This window comes from Armigeres subalbatus, chromosome 1 (genome assembly GCF_024139115.2).
Source record: "Armigeres subalbatus isolate Guangzhou_Male chromosome 1, GZ_Asu_2, whole genome shotgun sequence".
Taxonomy (NCBI): domain Eukaryota; kingdom Metazoa; phylum Arthropoda; class Insecta; order Diptera; family Culicidae; genus Armigeres; species Armigeres subalbatus.
The window spans coordinates 48,236,907-48,255,215 of NC_085139.1; the positions used below are offsets into that span (position 1 = coordinate 48,236,907).

The 18,309-nt window shown below is 36.7% G+C and overlaps 1 protein-coding gene across 4 annotated transcripts in view; it reads left to right on the top strand.

Moving 5' to 3' along the window:
• LOC134225273 (putative aminopeptidase W07G4.4) overlaps positions 1-18,107 on the top strand; it is a 73,043-nt gene extending 54,936 nt beyond the window's left edge. For 3 of the 4 annotated variants that reach the window (XM_062705218.1, XM_062705235.1, XM_062705225.1), the window contains exons 3-4: positions 7,355-8,723; positions 17,701-18,107. In XM_062705218.1, coding sequence (XP_062561202.1) covers positions 7,355-8,723; positions 17,701-17,871 — 1,540 coding nt within the window. In that variant the 3' untranslated portion in view covers positions 17,872-18,107. Of the gene's footprint in view, positions 1-7,354; positions 8,724-9,435; positions 9,801-17,700 lie in introns of those variants that run through there. The other variant, XM_062705242.1, reaches the window with a different exon arrangement.
• The last annotated feature ends 202 nt before the right edge of the window (positions 18,108-18,309 follow it).

The window sequence follows — 18,309 nt, forward strand, 5'->3', positions numbered from 1 at the left end:
GGGCCCTGGTGGTACACAGGCTCCGTTTGCGGTTAGGTTCTTATTAGACCCCCCTAACCATTCATTCGTAGGCACGGTAAGCATAAAGCCGCATCACACCAAGAATTAGGGGTCACCTGTATGGTGGACTTTTACCACTGGAACAGGCAATCCGTAATGTTATTCTTAGCCAGATAACCAGCTGCCGACACCACACGGCTATCTAGGCTGTTCGTGGAGAGAAGTTGACATTGACTTTACGTCAACTCTCAATGTGGCCGAACAGTCTATCGAACAGTCAATAATGTGCCATGATGTTATGCAGATGCCTCAATTTAATACCGTTTTGACTCAAATCCTGAACATGGCTCATATTCCGAACACTGGTGTTTTAGCGCGCTTAAACTATAATCTCCATCGGTTTTCCGATCTGAGGATTACAAACGACTTCAAGCTCCTATGGATAAAAAACACGAATAAAATCAAAATGGTCTTTTTAAAACGAGTGTTTGGAATATGAGTCACGTTCAGAATTTGAGTCAAAACGGAAGTGATTCCGCAGATATTCGTTCAAACATTAAAAGGTGATCTTCAAAAGATATTCCTGTAAAAATGCGCTAATTTCATGAGTATTTTTTCCAATATTGTCGGATAACTCCGATTACGTTTTCACAGGAATACCCACAGAAAAATTATGAAACCTCGTAATAAAATTTGTCTACAGCCTAAAGAGAATTTCTGCAGCATTTAGAATCCGAGAAATTATAAAAAAATGAAAGAATTTCTGCGGAAATTCTTTAAGCGCTGACCGCAGGAATTATTGTGAAAAAGTTTGCAATAATGTTGCCTTGCATTTACGAATGAATTTCCGGAATGTTATCCACCCCACAGGCATTCATCAAAGATTGTCTTCAGAAATTTCCAAACCGATTTCCACAGAAGGAAATTCTTGAAAGAAATTCCGAATGTATTTCCGGGAGATTTTTTCCCAGATTGCCAGAGAAATTTCCGTAAGAATTTCCATTGCGATTTTCTCAAATATTTTGTTAGCGGTAATCACAGGAATATCTGTAAAAAAATCCTTTCTAATTATGCCTCAAATTTAACGAAACATTTTTCGAAAGCTTTTACGCAGCAAGCCACTCGCAGTCAATTTCTGCACCGTTTTCCCCAGGAATTAATGAAGGGATGCGCGCATGTAGTCTCTGAAGATTTTCTGCGGGTTGTTTTTGAATAATTTACTTAAATTTTTAGCAAAATTCCAGAATGAATTTCCGCATGAGATCCCTGGGGAACTTTTACAAGAATACCGGGATTAATTTAGACAGATATTCTCGGAAATGTTTTCGAAATTATAAAGCGACTTGCGGAAGTTCCACAAGCAGTTGGATTGTTGCAAACATTTACATGAAATTTTACATGATAATTTCCGGAAGAAATTTCCGACAATATTTCTCTAAAATTTCCGAATGAATTTACACTTCAAACTCACGATTCTTACTAGCAAATCAACGAAGTTTGTGCAACTATGTTAGATTAAACAGGTTGTATAGTCTGATTCCTTAATTTCTACGCAAGTTTATAATTACAATAAAGTTGCATAATTCATTACTTCAGAAGAAATTGCCGTTTTCAGCAGATTATTTAATATTTGCAAGTTCATCTATAATCAATTATTATCAAATCTGGCCTAAATATTTCTTGTATATCAATGCATCTTTGTGCTGAATTCCACTGACAATAACGGAACAAAACATGTCAAAATCATCTTCTCATTTAAAAATCGGTGTGTTAGTTCTTGTTTACTTAGCTTCAGTATTTCTAGTGGTGAAAACGTAGATGGTTGTTAAGGGTTGTTTAATTAACTGCGATTTTCTTAGTCCTTTTTTCAATTTGGTACAAACATATGCAAAATTGAAGCTTTTAATCATATTTAAAATCAGGAATATCTCGGATCTCGGAGAGAAGACGTTCAGTAGATTGTGGTAACCAAAATTGATATTTCACGTGTATTTGCTTAAAATTTGGTTCTTGGTCGCGCGGATTTGGCGCTGAATGAATTTCATGTCGCGCGGAAAGGCGCGGATTGGATTTTTTTCGGGAGTTTACGAGCGAATTGCAAACGGAAGTGAGAACGGCCCTCCTGAAGGCATTTCGACATTAAATTTTGTCCAATAATATCTTTGGACATTCCTCCAAGTATTTTTTTTCGGAATTTAGTCTTGGAATTTTTCTGGATAACCCTTTGGAAATTACTTCGGAGATAAATCCAGCATTTCCTTTGGAGATTCCCCTAGCCATTCGTTTGAAAAGTCAAAGAAGCAATACTAAGAAAATTTCGAAAATTTCTTTACGAATTCCTTTAGAAGTTACCTCAGAAATTCTTTTAGAAATTTCTTCAGAAATTCTTTTAGAAATTTCTTTAGAAATTCTTTTAGAAATTTCTTCAGAAATTCTTTTAGAAATTTCTTTGGACTCGACTCGAGAAGTTACTCCCGTCATTCGTTTGAAAATTCGAAGAAGCAATTCTAAGACAATTTCGAAAATTTCTTTACGAATTCCTTTAGAAATTACTTCAGAAATTCTTTTAGAAATTTCTTTGGACTCGACTCAAGAAGTTACTCCCGAAACAAATCTTAAAGGAATATCCGAAAGTCTTGAAGATTTTCTAATTAAATTTCCGGAGGAATGTCCGAAGTAATAAAAAAATAATCGATAGAGTTCCTGGATGAAGTGTTGAAGAAATTTCGTAATAACTTCAATTATAAAAATAGTAATACTGGAAGAATTTATTTAAGAAATTCTGTTATTCTGTTATTTTCAACGTATTTTATTTAAGAAATTCCTGAAGCAATCTATCTATATAATCTATATAATAAAAATGAAATGGTCTGTGTTCGTATCCGCATAACTCGAAAACAGCTGAATGGATTTTCTTCATTCCTTCAACAGTTACGTTCGTCATAGTTTCCGATGGGTTTTTATGATATTTCCCATGTGAAAATTATATGTAAAGTTGAGTAAATCGTGAAAAACTAAAATTAAGATTTGTATGGGTAGAACGCGCATTTTCGCCTACTATGCAGGACAGCGTCTGACGGGTCCTAAAATGAAGAATAGATATTGGATTCTATTTCAGGGAACGAAGAAATTAATCATCCTGAACGCGTCAGTTTTTCTTCCGACTCAAAAATCGAAAGGAACATCATTTGATTTGATATTTAAAAATAGATGGAAAATGCTTCTTCGACATTTTTGGCCTTAAAGACCCAATTGAAGGAATTCTGAAATCAATTTCCGCAGATATTCTTAAAGACATTTCGAAAAGAAATAATAGAAAAATCCCAAGGAAATTTCGGAAAATTTTCCTGAAGCAAGTCCCATAGGTATTTCCGAAGAAATTCTTAAAACAACTCGTTAAAGAATTTTCTAAGAAATCTCGGAAGGAATTTTCAAGATACAGTATTTCTTAAGGATTTTTTATGGTTTCTATAAAGAAATGTTTGAAGGAATATCTTGATGTATTTCCAAAAAAAAACATCTGTATCTATCTCCAAAGTTATTTCCTGAGAATTCGCCGAAAGAATCCCTGGATTCCGAAGAAATTCTTGAAGGAGACAGAGAAATTCAAGAAATTCGGAAATTCCTTCAGGAGCTCCTTCGGAAATTATTTTAGCAATTCGTTCGGAAATTCCTGAAAGAAATTCCTGCGGAAATTTGTTTAGAAATCCTGGTCTCAAATCTATTCAGGTTGTTTTTCGGAAATTGTTCCTGAAATACATTTGGAAATGGCTCCAGTAAATCCTCCAAAAATTCTTTCGGGAACTCCTCCAGAAATAATTAATAAAATCCTCCCTGTACTTTATTTCGATATTACTCCAGAGATTCTTTCGTTAAACCTCCCGAAAGGCCTTTGTTAATATCTCCAGAAATTCCAATGTAAGATATCTTCAAAAATTCATGGATCCCGGAAATTTTGTTTAAAAAATGTATCGGAAAATTATGGAAGAATGAGATAGGAAATCCTAAAGGAATTTTTTTGAGGAGTTTCTAACGGAAATTTCAAAGGCATTCCTGAAGAAACTTCGTGAGGAATTTCTAAAGGAATTCTGGAGATAGTTCTGAAGAAATTCCTTGGGGAAGTTTTGAAGGAATTCCAAGAATTTCTTCCTAAAGTTCACAAATAGATTTTTTGAGATAGTACTGGCAGAGTTCTTAAAATTTATTGCGGAGAAATTTCTAAAAGAATTTACAAAAGTAATCCTAAAACAATTTTTAAAGGTACTGGAAAAAATTAAAAAAGAATTATCTATCGAAATTTTCTTATGATTCCTTCTTTGAATTTTCGAAGAAATATACACACTTAATTTTTTTTACCGGGATCTCAGCAAAATGTTGAACTTTTACCGAGAATCGCACAGCCGTGCCCCAGCAAACATGTTTTTTGCCGAGATTTCTGTCAAAATTGCTGATAATCAGCTAATAATTTGCCGAAAATCAGCTAACAAACGCTATTTTTGCCGGAATATCAGTTATTTATTTAGCTGGCGCACGGCTGTACGGATTTTTGCCGAGCTGCAGAAATAAAAACTGAGTGTGTACACACACAGCTCGGCAAAAATCCGCACAGCCGTGCGCCAGCAAAATAAAACACTGATATTTCAGCAAAAATGACGTTTGTTAGCTGATTTTCGGCAAAATATTTGCTGATTTTCAGCAATTTTGACAGAAATCTCGGCAAAAAACATGTTTGCTGGGGCACGGCTGTGCGAATCTCGGCAAAAGTTTAACATTTTGCTGAGATCCCGGTAAAAAAAATTAATTGTGTAATGAGGAATATCCAGAGAAATTTCTGGATGCAATTTCCGGAGGATTTTCAGAAGAAATCCCAAGACATTCCGAAAGAATTTCTGGAGGAATGTCCAAAGAAATTCTTGCAGAAATTTAAGAATGTCGGAAACTCCTACAGAATTTAATTTGGAAATCCCGTTTAGAATTTTCTTTACGAATTTGTTTTAGAAATTCATTTGGAAATTCCCTTAAGAATTCTTTTGGAAAATTCTTCGGAAATACGACTTCGGGAAATCTATCAGGAATACCTACGGAAATGGTTTTAGGAACACCTACGGAAAATGTTTTAGGAGTTCCTTGTTTTAAAGGAAATTCTTCAGAAATTTCTTCTGAAAATCTTTGAAAAATCCACATTATTTTCGGAAATAACTAGCGAAATTTTTTTCGAAAATTTCTTTAGAAATTCTTTTCTGCTTCTGGAAATGCTTCTAGAGATTCCTTCAAGGAAAGTGATGAATTTCTCACTCTTCTTCTTCTTCTCTAAAAAATCACTCTAACAAAGAATAAAAAAAATCCTTCGAGAATTCCTTTGCAAGTTATTTTAGGATTTTTTTTCTCCGAAATTCCATTGGAAATTTGTTTGGAAATCCTACGTAACCTCTTAAGAAATTCCTTTTAGAATATATACGGAAACTGTTTCAGGAAAATTTTCCAAAATTTATTTAAAAGAATTCTATTTTTGAATTTCTTTATGAATTACTTTAGGTATATTTCTGCCGAAAATGAAAAAGGAACTTCTTTAATTTTTTTAAAATAATTTTCGTCAGCAATTATTCCAAGATTTTCTTAAACAAATTCTTCCAGTTATTCCTTAAGAAATCCCTTCCGAAACTCTAGGAAGAAATTTTTGGAATTCAAAATTGGAAAAAAATTGGAATTTCAAAAGGAATTTTGTATGGTTTTACTAAAAGCAAAAGGATCCGAGCATATCCGGATGAATTTAAAAAGGCCTCTTCTTCAGAGGATTTTCCGAAGAAATCCCTGGAGGAATGACAAAAGGAGTTCATGGCGTAATTTTCTAAATTATTCCTGGAAAGAATTTCTGAACGATTTTCAAAACAAATTAAAAATATTCGATTTGTGGGTCACGCGCCCCAGCCTAGTTACGCCAGTGTATCTGACCATAAAACGAACACCTCATATACATGTTCCTGATGGTTTGGCAGCAGCAGTAATTATAAGATATATTTACATTTCAGAGATCCATCATGTAATATTTTCAATCACTCACTTCGGCATGCAAAATTTCCTTGGATCTGGAAACAATCGTTCGTTACTCCGATTTCCAAGCGTGGCGATAAGAACTATGTCACGGATTTTGGGGTTCAGTTGTCCTCGAAATTAGCATTTGATCTCTATCGATCATCAGTAAGCAATGTCTATTTCGGTTTCATTTCGAAGGTTGCAAAAGATTTTAAAGATCCATATTGTTTGAAGTCTTGCACAGTATCACTTGTACATCCAATTTTGGAGAATGTTTCTTTTGTATGACATCCGCATCAAGCCACGTGGAGTCTGAGAATCGAATGCGTACAGAACAGATTAATACGTTTGGCGCTCTAAAGCTTGCCTTGGAGAGACACTGATAATCTGTCGCCGTATCCCGATAGATGCCGTTTGCTGGGATTGGATATGCTGGATATGGAAATGAAATTAGAAACCGAACATTTTTATTTTCAAAATTGGTGGCAATACATTTATTCAATGCAAGAACATGTAAAATGATCGAAAAAATGTGATCTATTCTCATAAAGAGTTTTTTTTACCTTTTTTATGTGTTTTTTTTTCAATGGATATATGGTGGATTAATCTGGGTTTTAATTTGGCTTCCCTCTTTATCATCCGGAATCCAACTGGAAACAGAAAGAAATTATATAATAAATTTTCCGTTCTTATGGTTTCATTGATAGTTAAAACAAATTGTTCTTCTTTTTCTTCATTGGCATTACATCCCCTCACTGGGACATTGCCGCCTCGCAGCTGTTCATTAAGCACTTCCACAGTTATTAACTGCGAGGTTTCTAAGCCAAGTTACCATTTCTGCATTCGTATATCGTGAGGCTAACACGATGCTACTTTTATGCCCAGGGAAGTCGAGACAATTTCCAATCCGAAAATTGTCTAGACCGGCACCGTCGTTTGTGTAACGCCTTTCTATTCTAATTCCAATAATGATTCTATAAAATGATTTTCGGATTTATTCGCAAAATACTCTATGAAAAGACTACGTGATAGCACGAATACACATACTTGCAGTAATTATATCGGTGATAATGAACGGATTTTTATTCTGTTTAATTATGTATTGCTGGTTCTTAACTATCGCTTTTTTGTAATTTGCATTGTAGGGCTGCTGCCCAGAAGTGCAATAAAAATACAGTTTCAGGCTGATTTTTTATTAAAAAAAACTAATAAAAAATTCCAAGCTAACTGTTAAATAAATATCAGTCAAAATCTGTCACGTCTGACCCATCGCCACACTGACTTTATTTCACATGTTTCTTTGTTTCGTCTCGTTTTGCAGGTTCCTGCCGTGTAGAATCTTACAACCGCTGACGTCACTCGATCGCGACTATCTCAAGGACAACCAGTACGACACGGTTTGCGTGATCGACGGCAGTCTGGTTCCTGGCTCGTTGGAAGGTTGCTTTGCCGCTCAAAAATCGCTGGACGAGGCGTTCGACAGCGAAACGAGCTGTTTCAAGTCGGATGCTTTGAACTGCCGCGTGGTCTATGCCCCCGTGGGTAAGTTGACTGATTTTGATGACGTTCGTCGGTATGGGGAAGCCGCTGGAAAGGCACTAGATCGGGCTATCAAAGCGGGTGCCAAGCAACCGGTTTTGGTTGTCCCGAGCAGTAAGGAATTCGTACAGGCTGACCTAGTTTCGGTTCTTGGGTCGCTGGCGAAACTGTATGTCCCATTGCAACTGCGAGAGGATGTACCGCAGAAGAAGCAACGATTTGAGCAAATTGGCTTCTTCCATCCTGATGAAGCCAAACTGGCGAAGATTATAAAAGAAGCAAAAGCTTTCGAGGCTGGTTTGTTCGTTGCCCGTGACATTGGTGGTGGCGATCCGGAAAGGATGGCTCCCCCGCGGGTTGAGCAATACGTTGGAGATGGGGTATACGATAAAAATCTTATCTTCAGAAATGTAATTTCTGATCACACAGTAATGGTAAAGGAATATCCTTTGTTTGCTGCCGTGAATAGAGCAGCTGTTAGCGTTCCACGTCACCAGGGACGTTTAATCTTCTTGGAGTATAAATCAAACAGTCCTCCGAAAAAGACTTTGATCCTGGTTGGAAAGGGAGTTACTTACGACACCGGTGGTGCTGACATCAAGGCTGGAGGTGTGATGGCTGGTATGAGTCGGGACAAATGTGGAGCTGCTGCCGTGGCAGGATTTATGAAGGTGGTGGAGCAGATGCAGCCACAGGGAGTGCATGTTGTTGGTGTTTTGTGTATGGTGCGTAACTCCGTTGGAGAGGAGTGCTACGTTTCTGATGAAATGATCACATCGAGGGCCGGCGTTCGAGTTCGTGTGGGAAATACCGATGCCGAGGGGCGCATGGCCATGGCTGACGCACTGTGCCAGATGAAGGAGAGAGTCATTGCGGAGAACATGCCAGATGCTCATCTGTTCACGATTGCTACCCTGACTGGACATGCAGTGCTGGCTGTTGGAAACCAATCGATTGTGATGGACAATGGGCCAGCTAGAGCTTCCGGCCATGGTTTGCGACTCCAGGAGGAGGGAGAGAAAATTGGTGATCCGTTTGAGATCTCCATTCTTCGCAAGGAGGACTTCGATATGCATTCGGGCAAGTGCTACGGAGAGGATGTGCTGCAGGCCAATAATCTTCCATCGAGCAGGACCTGCAGAGGACACCAGGTGAGAATATGTCTTATTTTTGCGTAGGCCTGATTTCGAGAGTATGTTTTCTAATTCATTTAGTGTGAAGTTTTTATTGTCTATTTTTTTGGGTTTTGACCACCCAACATTGACATAATTTACAATATTTTTTTTTTGACTAATTTTATTTGCTTATTCCCTAGCCAAGGTCACGGGGGTTGACGGTACTGAAGATAATATTCATCTGTGTATCATATCACATTTGGAGCACTTCAGTGCGCCTCTAACGATTCACAGTGGATCGGCTGCTTTGCAGACTGAGCCCCTGATCGTATGTCCCGGCATACTTATCAGGTATAGCTCTTTACATGGAGGATCCGCTAGGGCTCATTAGCACTCTCCAAGGGGTCGGGAAATTAATCAATTTCTCGTCAACTGGAAGTAGCAAAGCCAACGCGTGGCCATAGGTAGGATAGGATAGGTTGTAATATAGATTGAAAATGAGAAGTCTACTTTGTATTTTAGAGACATTCAATTTTCAGAATGTTTTCAATTGGGAGTGGAGAACTATTTAGACTTATCAGGATTTACATCAGGTTGAAAAATTCAAAATAGTAATGTCATAGCAAACCAGAAATCAGCCAAGAAAAACGTAGGATTAAAAAATAGATTGATCACAAAATGAAATAATAATATTAAACATTTTAGATTCAGTAATTAAACAGAATTTTATTTTTTATTTCTGTTTCAGAAATGGTTTAGAGCAGCCAAGGTAGAAGTTTACTGTACTATTGGATAGAAAAATATTAAATTGAAAATCTGAGATAGAAGAGAGACAGAAGAAAAAAGTGGAGGTTGAGATTATAAAAGAGAAAAAGAGATTGATAAAAGGAGAAATCAGATATTGATAGATAGAAGAAGGACATAGGATTTGTAAGGCAATACTCAACAATTCTTTTGTAGTTTTATACATACTGTATCTAACAATGACTAAAACACTAATAAGACAAAGTTATAAAAGACCTTTATGTTGAAACATAACAGACAGACAACCGACAACAACACAATGACAATAACAGATCTAAAATATAGAAGACAAGTAGTGTTTTACATTAATTATACAACTCACAATAATAGAAAATGACTATCCAACGAGTAGTACATATTTTTAATGATGTTATTCATATAAATTAATGCTTTATAATCGTAAAATTCATTCATTTAGCTAGGAAATAGACGCAATGAAGCATTACCATACCATTGATAACTGAATCTTGGACCAGACTTTAAAGACTTGAATTTTAAAGAGCGGAATAGAACATGACCATTTGACTACTGAAATTTATGATATCAGAAAGTACTGTAAAGGATATGACGCCGTAATCTTGATCAACCGCCAAAATAATGGAAGCTCTCAGATTAATATGTCGATTTATTGCAATAGTACTTAAATTATTTTATTGTATATTTACGATACCATTTAAATTATTCCATGTTGAAACAAAGTCCACTAGTATGATCCCATCACATTACATCAAAGTGTTATGGCTCGGCTGCGGTGGTGGGCGCGGTGACGCGTTTTGACAGAGAATACAGAATTACTGTCAAGATGCGCCGTTGCGTTAATCGCTGTAGAACGGCCTTTACTTGGAGATGGCATCAGTACCACCCGTTGTCAACATAGACTATTATTCGGTATTGAATGTCGGCTCCAAGAAAACATTAAATCAACTTTACATGTTAATTATTCGGAAAACATTCATGCGCGTGATGAGCTTTCATTATTATTATTATTTGTTTTTAAACTGACAGACTGCGGGAAGAGAATTGTATCGGTATGATCACAATACGAACCCAGACCGCAGTCCCTGTCCATGGATAAGGGGCTTGACGTTGATATTTCAAGTGTCTTAAAAATATTTTTATTTTATTTTTATTTTTGTTGTTTAATAGAGTGCTTTTTTCAAACAAAGGTTAAGTTCAACACTAAATTAAAAAAATTAGGATATTTTTCCATTTTTTATATCTCTTTCACAAGAATATCGTTATTTTAATGGTAATGGTTTGAAAATAAGCTCCGTAGAGAAACTTTTATCACATCTTACTTAAATAAGGTCAACAGTTATACCAAACACTTGAGGTACCATGCCTCCAAGTTAACTAATGGTTAGTGTCGCACGATCTAACAACAACTGCCTATTGGTAAATTTGGAGGTGCCGGCAGGGCTCAGTAGGGTCTAACTAACATAACTCTAATACTAACAAGACCCTGAAACAAACGCTTATCCAAATAGCATACATCTATTTATACTTGTAGTAGTAGCTAACAATAATTCATTTTGTACCCGTATAGCTGAAGTAGAATTTTAGTAGTGAAAAGTAGAATTTGTAGATTTACTAATTTGGCATTGGAGATAGTGAATGTATCTATTATATCTTCTCGATAATCTTTTTATTTTAGTCTCTCTAGCTGCATGGATCAACGCAAAAAAACTGTTTCTCTCTTCCTTCTATTAGGTTAGTTAGAAAAATTAGCGGATATATAGGGGACATGACTTAGTGTTTCTCGTATTAAGACAAATTCGCTGACCTTTACATTATAATAAAATAAATGACCGATAGTAAAATAAATGACTGAAATTTAAAGATATCAAATAAATAATAAAAAACGAAAATAAATACATGACCATCGGTGGACAGAAAGATAAGAGACAGAGTTCTGTTTAGAATAGTTAATTGAGACCATTGCACTCACAAGATAGAGAATAACTAGTACCACTATTATTGCTACAAGACTAATAACTTGACCACTTACGGAAATGAGGATAGGGCCCATTCACAAAATACATAACGCTTTAGGGGGTGGGAGGGTGTCTGTCCAACCGTTACGGCACATACATATTTTAGAACCCTTCCATTCAAAACATGTTACGAGGGGGTGGGTGGGGGTTGAAAATGGGCTATTTTAGCGTTATGTAATTTGTGAATGAACCCATAGACCATATGATGCGTTGGATATTGTATACCCTGAATCTGAATAACTGAATTTTAGACCTCATTATTTTAATAAATAATAAAGGTTTGAATATTAGAAAAGGGAATAGAACTTGACCAAAAAAAGCAATTACGGAACAACTGGACAGAAATTTTGTATAATGATCACTATTAGACTACTGAAACTTTAATATATGACATTACTGTGACTGATAGGATCCAATTAACTCGACGACGTATTGACAAACATCCGATACTAAACCGTGTAAAAATAAGGGAAGCTCTTCAATGTGTCCATTTATTACAATAGTACTTAAATTAATCTATTTTGAAACTACCCTACCAGAATGATATCATTACATCTTTATTCGAAATTGTTACTTGGAAATGGCAACAGTACCACCCGTTGTCAACATAGACTACTATTAGGTATTGAATGTCGGCTCCAAGTAACTAATAATTAAATTTACATGTTAACTACTTATTCAGAAAACATCTATGTACATGTTGAGCTTCCATTATTTGTTCGGTTTATAATTGACAGACTGTAGATAGAAAGAATAATGTATCGGTATGATCACAATACAAACCCAGGCCGCAGTGACCTAGTGAGCAACATAGCTTGAGTCGTCTGATAGTATTGTGTATCACATGGAGAGCCCAGCCGAGATACCAGTCTATTAAGACTACAGCTGGTCAACTCTCGAAAAAAAAAAAAAAAAAAAAAAAAGACTAATTTTATTTGCTTATTATCTAATACATGCATTCATCTTTTAGCCTTGGATGCATTACAATGTTTTAAACTTAAACTAAACTTAACCTAATTTATACTAAGGGTACAAAAAGCTAATCGTTGCAATAGAAGATTTAACCGTTTTTTGTCTAAGATTGGAAATTATTTTGTTGAAAATTTGTTGCAATGTCTCAATATTAGTAAATCTATGATGTTCATTGGTACTATACCACGGAGGCAACTGCAGAATAATTTTCAAAATTTTATTTTGAATCCTTTGAAGTGCCTTCTTTCTGGTATTGCGGCTACTAGACCATATTGGCACTGCATACAACATGGTTGGCATAAAAATTTGTTTGTAAATCAAATATTTGTTCTTGAGACAAGGAATTACAATGTTTTGAAAACTTTATGTGCACATGCACAGTATGGAAAATTTAATTCAATTTAGAATTACTTTCAATTTATGGCTTACTAGCTTTATGTACCCGGCCTTGCTCGGAATTGCCAGTCAACAGGGTAATTGTGTTTACTTATTGATACTTCATCATTTGATTAAAAGAAGGCTTTTGGAAACATTGACTGATTTTGAAGAAGGGATCGCCTTATTCCAGGCAAACGTTTATTTCCAAAGAAGGAAAAACATCCACCGATGCCTTATTCCGGTCGAAAGCATATTTTTAAAGAAGGGATCACACCCTCCATTGACTTATCCCGGGCAAATTCCTACTTATGAAGAAGCATTTACATCTTCTATCCAGAAGAAAACACATTAATCATTGCTTTTCACTGGGCAAACCATTATTCCGATGAAGGGTAACAATAATCATTGTTTTATACTCAGCAAATGCTTGCTTCATTTTCGTTAAAGTCATTTTTGGGGAAATGTTATTGTCGAGGATTTTCCAATTTTAAGGAGTTCGGGCAATTTGTTTTCGGAGCCTTGTACAATGTCAAAGAACATCGGATGAACTAAATAAGAGGGATTTTAAATTAAGTCGTTTTCTAAACAATACCAAACCCCAATAACCTCCTGCATTCCTCCTAGCCTCTCTTTAATAGCTTCCTTTGGGTAGAGATTACGTGCTTACAAATTTGGTTTGAATTGACCCATGCGATAAAAAGGTATGCTAAACTGTTAGTTTAATAAATATATCCTCTCTCTCATACAGCTATGACACTCCTACCCGGTCTGATATAGTCTTCTTTAGACAGAGAACATGGGTTCAGATGTTATGCTGAATTAGACGATAACTAAACAATACCCCTCTTGCACACCCTCCCTCTTTTAAAATGATCTACCCACATCCACCAAAATCGCTTCCTTAGGACAGAAAATATTTGAAATATTTGATAAATATTTGATCGGTCATAGGGTTCAAGACTTACACTGAATTGATCGATAACTAAGTAATACCGCTCCCCCACACCCTCTCCCTTTTCCAAAGAGCATCCCTAACCCCCATATGGTCGTCTCCTTAAGATAACGAATTTGCGTTCCAAATTTGGTTGAAATCGGCCAAGGGGTTCAGAAGTTACACTGAGCTGATTGATAACTGAGCAATACCCCTCCCCCCTCACCATCCTTCTTTTAAAAGGTTAGCCCTAACACCTCTATCGTCATCTCCTTAACATAAAGAATGTGTGTTCCAAATTTGGTTGAAATCGGCCAAGGAGAAGTTACACTGAGTTGATCGATAACTAAGCAATGCCCCTCGCCCCACACCCTCCCCTTTTTCCAAAGAGCATTCCTAACTCCCTACCGTCGTCACCTTAAGATAAAGAATGTGTGTTCCAAATTTGGTTGAAATCGGCCAAGGGGTTCAAGACTTACACTGTGTTGATAGATAACTAAGCAATACCCCTCCCCCCACATCCTCCCTCTTTTCCAAAGAGCATCCCTAATCCCCATATAGTCGTCTCCTTAAGATAACGAAATTGTGTTCCAAATTTGATTGAAATCGGCCAAGGGTTTCAGAAGTTACACTGAGTTGATCGACAAACTAAGCAATACCCCTCCCCTCACACCCTCCCCCTTTTCCAAAAAGCATGCCTAACCCCCCTATCGTCGTCTCCTTAAGATAAAGGATGTGTGTTCCAAATTTGGTTGAAATTGGCCAAGGGGTTCAGAAGTTACATCGAGTTGATCGATAACTAAGCAATGCCCCTCGCCCCACACCCTCTACTTTTTCCAAAGAGCATTCCTAACTCCCTACCGTCGTCGCCTTAAGATAAAGAATGTGTGTTCCAAATTTGGTTGAAATCGGCCAAGGGGTTCAAGACTTACACTGTGTTGATAGATAACTAAGCAATACCCCTCCCCCCACATCCTCCCTCTTTTCCAAAGAGCATCCCTAATCCCCATATAGTCGTCTCCTTAAGATAACGAATTTGTGTTCCAAATTTGATTGAAATCGGCCAAGGGGTTCAGAAGTTACACTGAGTTGATCGACAAACTAAGCAATACCCCTCCCCCCACACCCTCCCCCTTTTCCCAAAAGCATGCCTAACCCCCCTATCGTCGTCTCCTTAAGATAAAGAATGTGTGTTCCAAATTTGGTTGAAATCGGTCAATGGGTTCAGAAGTTATGCTGGAACATACATACAAACATACATACAAACATACAAACATTGAGTTTTATATATATAGAAGAAGAAGATTTCTAAAATTTAGATAAGTTGATTTGTTCTTAAGAATTATTGTTTTTTTTTCTATTTGTCTTGATTACAAAATGTTGTTCCGATTCTGTTAATTAAGGATTTTTTTGAAACTTTATGAACGTGATTTTGATCATCAGTCCAAAACATGTCTTAAAATGTCTTAGACACAAAAATATCAAAAATATCATTTTTACTGACTTAGAAAATTACCAGAATTTTTATAACATCGGTATCCTGTATTCTTGACCGATGCACTATCGTTTGCAACTATTAACGAAGTGGGGTTTAGGACCCAATTACAGACATTTTCAAATGTAGAGCCATTTCTTCATCCAATGCTTAAAAGTCTTTTTTTCAATAAAATCATTGGCATTAAACCTTAGGGGCGATTCAAATATGACGTCCACTACTTTTTGGGAATTCTAGACCCCCCCCCTCTGTCACGCTTTTTTGTATACCTAGTACATGTACTGTCACAAAATCTTAGACCCCCCTCCCCTAAAACCTGTGACATCATTTTTGAACGACCCCTTATATGTGTGTAATTTAAATATTGCGAATAAAATAAAATATTAAGAATTTAAAGGTGGCTTATAATGCCCTGTTGTTTGACCTATCTTACCCCGGGATTTTTTGATTGACAGAAAAGTAGACTTCTACTTTATTGACTCAAAAAAGTTCACTTGTCATAAGACGAGTTTGTACAATCCCATTGAATTCCACCACTTAATTGTGTCTTGACAGATACGTATTTCGACCTCAACAGTAACGTTTTCAGTGTCTCGTACTTGACTCGACTTGACTAAAGTCGACTCAAGTACGAGACACTGAAGACGGCCTTTCTGTTGAGGTCGAAATACGTATCTGTCAAGATACAATTAAGTGGTGGAATTCAATGGGATTGTACAAAATTTTCTTATGACAAGTGAAGACATTCCACTAAAAAGCTCAAAATAATTTTCTTACCAAAAAAGTTGATTTTTTGTTATTTCATGCCCCTGCACAGTGGCGGGCCCTTATACAAATCCCGGACAAAGCCTGAGATTGAGTTGAAAACTTCACCACAGAGTAATTATGAAACGTTGAATTCATTTTGAGGTTAAAGAAAAAATTGAGGTTTTGTCCGGCTTTCCGCAACTGTGTCCTGGCTTACAGGGCTCTCCTTAAGTGATCCATCTTGCCCCATTCTACCCTATTATAAGTGGCCAAACCAAAAGCTATAGCGGAACACCAGATTTTTCAGGGTAATGGGTTCCGGGTACTCGATTTGTACTTAAAAGGCTCTCGACTGTTTAAATTTCACGATGAATTCTTATTATAATTGCCAGTGGAGACTGATAGCCAAAAAAAATCATCGTGTTACTTGAGTCTTACAAAGTTTCAACACGTTGGAATGTGCAACCTTTAATAAAATACATTTTGAACGAAACATCTTTAATTTTTTTTCCACATTTATCTAGTGGAAGCTGAGGTCTTCTTTTCTAGAGCTTCACCTATGAGGTATGTCATTTAAAAATACCATAGTAGAAAGTATTTCAGTAAATAAACAATATTAAATTAATTGTTTGAAATAGCTTTTTTTTAATATGTGACATTCAGCAAAACAAGAGATTACTGAAAAAATATTTTAAGCTCTTTTCAGTGGAATGTATTCAACCGTCTAAGACAAGTTTAGTACTCTCTATTTAATTCCACTGCGTTTTGTTAGCTTTGCAGATACGTATTTCGACCGCAACTGTGTGGTCGTCTTCAGTGTCTCGTACTTGACTCTACTCGGTTGAAGAAATTTCTAATATTTTTTAGTTTCTTACAAATTGTGTGAGTTTTTTAAATTTTAATTAATAAAAATCAGCAAACCCATATAGTAGAGCAACATTTTTCCAAACAGCAACAAATGTTTTATCCTTTTTTGCCTTTCTCGTACAACTAAGTTGTACCGAAAGGCTATCATTTCACTCCGAAAACGAACTTTTTATAGAAGCCTCTGAGACCCATAGTATTATATACCAATCGACTCAGCTCGACGAGCTGAGCACATGTCTGTCTGTCCGTGTGTATGTATGTGTGTATGTGTGTGTGTATGTGTGTGTGTATGTGTGTGCACAAAAGCTATAAAAAACATTAGACAACTTTTCGTATAGTAATCCATAGCCAATTTTCTCGCAACAAGTTTCATTCGACAGGGGACAAAGCCTTGTTGATCACTATTGAATTTCATAACGATCGGTCATTGCGTTTCAAAGTTATGAAGAAAATGGTACATCTGACCATATAAACCCCATATAAGGTTGGTGTCTTAACTAAATGCGAGAAAGGCACCACCAACGCTAGGTGGATTAATCTGGGTTTTATTATATAACTTATGAAAAAATCCGCTATAACAATTAGCTTATGGTTCAATTAAGTTCGGAGTATGTAATGAATAAATTTATTTGCTTCTTGACATTTAATTAAAAGCAGTTTTTTATGCACACAAAATTATGAAATTTTGGATGTAAGATCAGCTTTTATCGCATTGTATTTTTTCATCGTACCTTCATAAACGATTATCATATTTTTGCTATGAATCACGAGAAAGCTTACCCCAGTACCTTAATCGAATATATATTCCATTCTTCTATCTACCAGAGTCCGGCAGCGTTTATGATGCTTTCCACTGGCTTGGACAAGCATGGGCTAAAATCCGATCGTCCAATCAAATATTCCCATCTCGATATCGCGGGAAGTGCCGGTGACATTCCGGACCCGCCAACCGGTGCTCCAATCTTGGCCCTAGCCCGTACTCATTTGCTGCGTTGAGTAATTCGGAACGCTCACCGTAAGCATAGCCCTGTATTCATCACATAACGCTAGTGGATCCAACGAAAGGCTGAGATACGCTTGTTGCAATGTACTTGTCAATGTTTCTTGTCGCTTGCGGGCGACGTTAAAATCCAGTTATAATTGTACTTATTGAGAAAAGCGAAAAACGCGAAGCGAAACAAATATCATCACAGTAGCATAATAAAGACAGAGCACGTTTGTTTTACCGCAAACCAGGAACTGAATTTCACGATCCGAACTCCATCTTGTAAGGTTGAACGAACTCACAACGGAACTCCCACCGATCGGAGCTGGTTACAACAGCAGTCCGTCCGCCAACCCACCTCCTAGGTTCAGGAAAAGAGTGCAATGAACTTCAAACGTTCACGGGGTCTGCTGTTGGTGGCACAACTACCGGAGCAGAGTGCCGTTTGG